At 49.9% G+C, this 7,062-nt stretch overlaps 1 protein-coding gene across 1 annotated transcript in view; it reads left to right on the top strand.

The window, feature by feature from the left end:
* Positions 1–7,062, top strand: part of Cacna2d4 (calcium voltage-gated channel auxiliary subunit alpha2delta 4) — a 108,430-nt gene that overhangs the window by 83,340 nt on the left and 18,028 nt on the right. The window contains exon 27 of the mRNA XM_046459834.2: positions 6,811–6,872. Within this exon, the coding sequence (XP_046315790.2) occupies positions 6,811–6,872 (62 nt within the window). The remainder of the gene's footprint in view (positions 1–6,810; positions 6,873–7,062) is intronic.

The following is a 7,062-nucleotide window of genomic DNA, read 5'->3' as shown; positions in this document are numbered from 1 at the left end:
TCTTGTGGATATACATGATGGTGAGATTCACTGTGGTGTATTCATGTATGTGCATAGGAAAGTTAGTGAGATTCATTCCTCTGTTCTTTCCTTATCCAATCTCAGTCCCCTTCATCTAGTCCACTGGTCTTCCTTCTTTTTTGATGAAACCCCCACCCCTGCCCTTTACCCTTTCTCTCCCCCCGCCCCAACCTCTCTCTCTCTCTCTTTCTCCTCCTTATTTTGGGCTAGCTTCATGCTAAGTGGACTAAGCCAGACTCAAAAAGCCAACGGTGGAATGTTTTCTCCAATATGTGGAAGCTAGTTCTTGCTCTTATCCAAAAAGGGGGAGGCCTGCAAAGGGAATAGATGGTAATTCAAGAGCTCAGAGGCCTCTCTCCTAACCAATCAGGACAAAGCAAGTCAGAGAAACTGATATTCCAAGAAGAGGAAGGCGGCTGATCTAAAGGCAAAGTAAGGCAGGGACTAAACCAGAAGAGGAGCCAAGACCTACTTCCCAGCTGGAGCATGGACCCCCCATGTGACACCTTGCCAGTTCTCTGAGAGCCTTCTGGCCAGCAGATGGCTCAGCATGGGGCATATGAGTATCCCCATACTCTTCTTTTGTTTCACCATTAGGACTGGGGCTATGGGTCAAAGACCCTCCTTAACTCAGGATGCCGCACACAATGCTCCTACACCTTTTTTTCTGTCCCCTCTGCCAGGTAACTCCAGGAAGCAGAGGCAGGGCTACTATCCCTGGAGGAGTGGAGAACCTCCTTCACTTCCTGGGAAGTCCCTGCCTCTCACCCTGCACAGGTGTCCCAGGCATCCTGCCTTTCAAGCAAGGCAGGCTCCCATCTCCCCCAAACAGCCCCCAACTCCCCACCTCAGGAAAGCACTGAGCTACAGTGCTCTTCCTGCCCAGGGGCAGCTCCTTTCTTAAAACCTCAACCAGAATGTCACCTCTGCTACCAAGTGTCCCTGCTGATTTCACAGGTCTCAACCTTCTTCTCTCATCTATGGCATTTTCTCCGGGCCACCCTTCTCTTTTGTTCTTTTTCTTTGGGGTTCTTTTTAGTTATACATGCAGTAGAATTCACTCTGATATAATTATCCAAGCATGGAATACATCTTATTCTAATTAGGACCCCATTTTTGTGGATATATGTGATGGTGGGAGTCACTATGGTGTATTCATATAAGTCACAAGAAAATACCTTCACATTCATCCCCCTGCCTTCCATTTCCCTCTCTCCCCTCCCTTCCCTTCATTTCCCTTTGTCCAACCTACTGAACATCTCTCTTCCCCTCTCCCCCCCTTACTGTGGTCCGCTTCCACGTTATCGAGAGGAAGTTGTGAGGTGGCTTTCTGTGGGTGGTTTCTTCTCCTTCCTGTATTGTGTCCTGTTCCAGAAGAGGGACCCTGCCTCCCCCAGTCCATGTCCATGCCAGCACCTCCTTATCAACTGCTCTTAATGTCCAGTAGCTGTTGACTAGGTGATTGGCTCCGCAGCCCTGGGTCTTCTCATTCCTGTCCTATGGAATGAGCAGGTGGACTGAGGTCTTCGGTCTGCCCCTGCCCCTGCACTCTGTGACACAGGTATTCACTGTGCACCTGCTGGCTCAGGGTTATAGAAGGCGAGCCCCTCCCACCCCACCACCCAGGTCTAGTTGACCCCACAGGCTGGGTTAAGAGGATGAAGCTCAGAGCAGATGCAAGAGCCAGGAGGGAAGAGGGCAAGTCTCTGACTTTTGGAGACCATGGCCCTCCACAAGGGTCATTCTGCACGCGTGAACCATGTATGCACCAGTGTGTGGTCATGTCTGCATACACGTGTGTGGTCATGTGTGGGTCATGCCCATGTGTGGGTAGGGCTGTTTTGTTCTCCTGTCCTCATGATGAAGAAGCACTGAGTGCCAGCCAGGACGTGGAGCAAAGACGCACAGCTTGACAGGTCGTCTGCCGCCGATGGCCTTATTGAGGTGATTTGCTAGGTTGCAAGCAGGGCTGAGGTTCAAGAGCAGCACCGTGGAGAGACAGCAAGAGAGGGAAGGCAGGAGGCTGGGCGGGGAGGGGATCCAGGCAGACTGGGGCAGGAGGCTGGGATCTGTCCTCTATCAGGCTATGGCCAATTCCCTGAGAACCAAGGTCAAGGTCAAGGTCTAAAACAGGAGCCACCAGGCACAGGCTCAGAGAAGGTCTCTTCCTACCACCCTGGGGGAAGCCACCTGGAAAGGTCTAGAACTCCCTGTTTTCCCTCACCAAGAGTTCTGCACTCCTCTGCAAACACAGGAACAGCCCAACTCCTGCAGGCTAGCGGGAGGCTCCTAGGGTGGTCTTCTTCCCGGGTGAGGCTTCAGCAAGGACAGAGGACTGAGCTCTCTCTGGGCCTGGGAAGGAAAAGCACCATGTGGTGTGAAGCAGGGTTGGAACAGAAGGATTTGAAATGACTAGAGGCTGAGGCAGGAGGATGGAAGGTTTGAGGTCAGCTCCTGCAATTTAAGGCCCTAAGCAATTTAGCAAGAACCTACCTCAAGACAAAAAGTTAAAAGAGGTGTAGATGGTTAAGTGCCCTTGGATTCAATCTCTAGTACAAAAAAAAAGAAGAAGAATTTGAAATCATTAAAGGGAAGGCGTGCACGCCCGTAGGCATGGCAGAGCTGATCCATTGCCAAAGAGATTTCCATGTTCCCTAATCATTATCTTCCCTATCTTCTCTCCTCTATACCAAGTCCTGTTTTCAGCATCTTATAGTTCTTACCAGGAGGAAGTTGTTCTTCATGTCTCACTTAAATCTCCCATTTCATAGTGGATTGCCTCCAAGAAGAAATTCTGAGCACAGCTAAATCTTCAAGATGACAAGTCCATTATCAGCAACAGGGCAGGGCTCAGCAGGGAGGAAGGAGGTCCTGAACCTCAGAGATAAGGGACAGTGAGTCTAGTAGAATTTTGCTTCCAGTCAAGCAGGTGACTCAATTTGATTTATGTATTTAGCCCAAGAAATATATATGGATCCCCACTATGTGACAGGTGTTATACTAGGTGCTCAGAAGGAACTCGATCCTTTTTGCCTGCTGTGTGCTCCATTCCAATGGGAGGTGAGACAGACAAAAACAGATAAATTATGCCATTGAGAAATAAAAAGAATGACAAGACAGAGGATGAATGGTGAAGGGAAGTACTGCTCTATCTGAGGTCAGGGAGGGCTATGCCGGGAGATGACGTTTGAGCTCAGATCTGATGATAAGAAGCCAGCCATGTAGAGTTCAAGGGGAATGGCATTCCAAGGAAAAGGAAGAGCTGATGCAAATGCCCTGGCGTGGGAATAATGTCAACATGTTTGAGGAAGAAAGTGATTCAGGCTGAAATCAGAGACACCCCCCACCCCCTGGCAAGGCTGGCGCATGTAGGATCTTGTAGACCACATTACACAGTAGTTTAGATTTGTTTTAGGGACAACGGAAGCCATTTAAGCAAAGGAGTGGTGCAATTTGATCTTCAGAAAGATCACTCTCATGGCTAGGTGGAGAGTGGATCATGGAGAGGCCAGAGTGGGAAGCAGGGAGACTTCTTAAAAGCCTATTGCATTAATCCAAGCAGGAGAGAGATTGGCTTGGCCAACAGTGGTAACAGTGGAGGTAGGGAGAGGTGGACACAGGGTTCTGGAACCACAGTCAGCTGAACTTGGGTAAACTGAGGGAAAACGATTAGGTTGAGAATGTGTTTTGAAATGGCAAAGTCCCAAGGAGGACCAGGGCTTGGAAGGAAAGCCCGGAGTTTGTTTCTGAGCATGTCAAGGTTGAAATGCCCATGGGTGACCCGGGGGGAGACAACATGTCAGGAGGCAGTTGGAATGTCCTGAATTTTGTGAAGGTTTCCCAGGTGCCAAGGACACAGAGCTTGCTTTGGAGCTGATGGTCCGGCTCAGGAGATGGAACCTGGTGGGGAGAACCTGCTCTGTGCTCCATTCCCCACATTTCTGCCCATGAACCCTCAAAACCTGACCTTCATTTGGGAAGAATTGGCCCCCACCTTCTCCAGGCTCCTTGTGTTAAAGTCATACAACTTCTTTCAGCTCAGAAACCTCGTGATTCCGCAAGACTTGGCCCTGAGCCACCTGGGGATAAAGGCAGAGTCTCATTCCAGGAATAATCCGCGACCTCTTTGACCACGGAGTCAAGGATGGGGTCAAATATGCTTCCTTGTTTTAAGCATTGGTACAATTCCCCTCTGACAACGTGTGGAAGGGTCATCATCTTTCACTCAGCCTGTTTCTACAGGAGAAAGAAATCTGTGCAAACGAACATCAAGAGGAGAGGGAGGGCTGCAGCCTTAGGGAGACATGTGAGTGGCAGGAGGGCCCAAGCATCCCTCACCTGCTGGGGTGTACCCCATCTGCGTCCTTTGTCATTGCCATGAGCCAACAAGTGGGTCCCCCATCCCTTCATGCCCAGTCCTGTCAGCCACCTGGACCTTGAAGCAACAAAGAAGTCCCTAAAGAACTCAGATGCTCCCACATCACAGGACCCGTCCAAGTTGGCTAGCCAGGAGCGGCCACAAGACTGCCTGGGATTCAAGGGAGCAGAGGGGCCTCTCGGGACATTGGTTTCTTCATCTGCAAATTCAGATTAGCTCTGGCACCACATTGTCCAACAAGATGGCCATCAACTTCATGTGGCTTCTTACATAGACATAAATTAAAATTAAATAACATTTTAAAAATTCACGTCCTCGGTCTCACTAGACACATTTCAAGTTCTTAGGAATGCAGCTTGTCTCCCGTTTGGGACAGCACCTCCATCATCTTAGAAAGCCCCATTACACAAGGATGCTTCTGAACAAAATATAGTTCCCAAAATATAGTCGCAGGAGCTGCAGTGCCGCATCACCTGGGAACACTCTAGAAATGCAAATTCTCAAGCGCCCCCTGACCCCAGACCTCCCAAATGACAACTCTGAGATGGGGCATGGCAAACCTTCCAGGTGATTCTGATGCACACTGAAGTTTGAAGAACGAGGCTCCAGTCTGGAATAGAGGACTCACCCATCATCTCTCTTGATCTCATTCTGCTTTTCTAGGGTAACAATAATCATGACTCATTTTACACCTGGAGAAACAAATCCAGAGATCACAAGCCTGGAAAATTCAGCCTAGAACTCTGGCCCCTTGACCTTTCCCTGGCCTCTCCCCCACCCCATCATCATATTCCTCTGGACTCTTTCCAGACTGAAGATCAAACTGAGGCAACTCTGCACCTTGTGCAGTACTGGAACTCTAGTGCATTGTGGAAGAGCCACCTGGGTACTGAGGAACTCAGGGTGATGGTGATGGAAAATCTCTCCCATGGCCACCGGGTTCACTTGAGAATTTCTCATGCTTGTGGCATAATGGTTGAGAACCCAGATCCGTGTGCACTTTACAAAGGAGAAATACAAAGCTCAGAGTGGAAGAGAGGCTTGCCTGTTCTCTGCAGCCCGGTCTTCAGGACTGGAATCCAGGTGCTGAGAGTAGGGAGGTCAAGAACCCGAGGGACAGCTGGGCACGGTGGTGCCCGCCTGTAATTCCAGCAGCTTGGGAGGCTGATTGTGAGTTTGAGGCCAGCCTCAGCAACTGAGCAAGGCCCTAAGCAATTTAGTGAGACCCTGTCTCTAAATAAAATATTTTTAAAAGGCTGGGGATATGACTCAGTAGTTAAGTGTCCCTGGGTTCAATCCCTGATATCAAAAAAAAAAAAAAAAAAAACCAACTTAGAGACAGACCCAGGTTAGAGCCCTGGTTCTGTCCTTTTCTAGCTGGGTGACCCAGGCAAGTGATATAACTGCTGCAAAAACCTCTGTTTCCTCTGCTTGGAAAGTCAGAGTAACAGTCCAGGTCTGCTGGAGGGATTAAAGAAGCTTATGCCTGTAAAGTGTCTGACGCATCCTAAGCACCCAAGTCATTTTTATATTGTTATGCCAGACACCAAGAAGTTGTCCTACTTTTTAAATTCTTTTTCTGTTCAGTAGAACCTGACTTTTCTGTCTATTCTTTGGCCCCAAGTTTTCCTGGAGCTCTTTGTCCTGGATTTCTCTGACTGTGTGAGCAGCTGCTTGGGTTCTCCAAGCCTGCTTGGGAATCAAAGAGACAGGGGTGGCCCCAGTACAAGGTGTCATCAAAGGAGTAATATTTGTGCACTGACAGCATCTCTGGTTTCCTGGGAACTGCCTGCAGATCTGGGTAAATCTGATCAGGATTTTCTGCAAGGAGAGTTTTTATCCAATATGGTGAAAATTCTGAGCAGGAATTAGATGTAAGAGGTTGTCAAACCAGGAGTAAGATCTAAGTAACCTTGTCAGGTGCCCAACATAGAATGGACGTGAATTCTAGTCTCACTTTGCCGCATTGGGTCTCCTGATCTTGCACAATGGGCTTGGTCTCTCTGGCCTCCGTTGTTCCATCTGTGAGAAGGGGGGGGTAAAGTTCCCAGGGACGTGAGGACAAGTCTGTCCCTACTGTTCTCTGGTCTCTTGGAGCCTCGTCTCTCTCCTCTTGGGACATATTCTGGTATTGTTCTTCCCATGGGAAGATAGACACTGCCAGCCTGTCTTCTTTTCTCCCCCCACCCCTCCCACTCCCCAAGAGCCTCAGATTCACACTCTGCCGTCTGACTCAGCCCTCCATCCGTTCCCTGCCTGCCCGGGTGCTATCCCCCCCCCCCCTCAGTTCCTGCTGATGCGTCTTCTCTAACTTGATTCTATTTTTTTCTCTCACTCTCTCTTCCCTCCCAACACCCCCTCCCCAAAAACAACCCCCTGGCCTTGCCCTCCTTCTTCCTGCCTCCCTGCAGCGGTGGGAATCCAAATGAAGGTGGAATTCCTCCAGCGCCAGTTCTGGGCAGCCACAGAGCAGGTAGGTGACCGCTCCTGGCCAGGTCAGGGACAGAAGACACAACAAGCTTTCCCGTGAGGCAGGGCTCTGCTTCTCACCTGCCACCTGGACCCTTCCTCAGCCACCATGGGGTGTCTCCTGGATACTTCCTTCTCTGCTCCCTGTGGCTCCCCCATGTGCAGGCCAGGCCTCCACCTCTGGTCCCTCCTCA

Source organism: Marmota monax, unplaced genomic scaffold (genome assembly GCF_021218885.2).
Source record: "Marmota monax isolate L192 unplaced genomic scaffold, Marmota_monax_Labrador192_F-V1.1 WCK01_AAM20220418_F8-fsc00163, whole genome shotgun sequence".
In the NCBI taxonomy this organism is placed as follows: domain Eukaryota; kingdom Metazoa; phylum Chordata; class Mammalia; order Rodentia; family Sciuridae; genus Marmota; species Marmota monax.
Note: the sequence above shows the minus strand (reverse complement) of the source record. Positions and strands in the feature narration are given on the sequence as shown.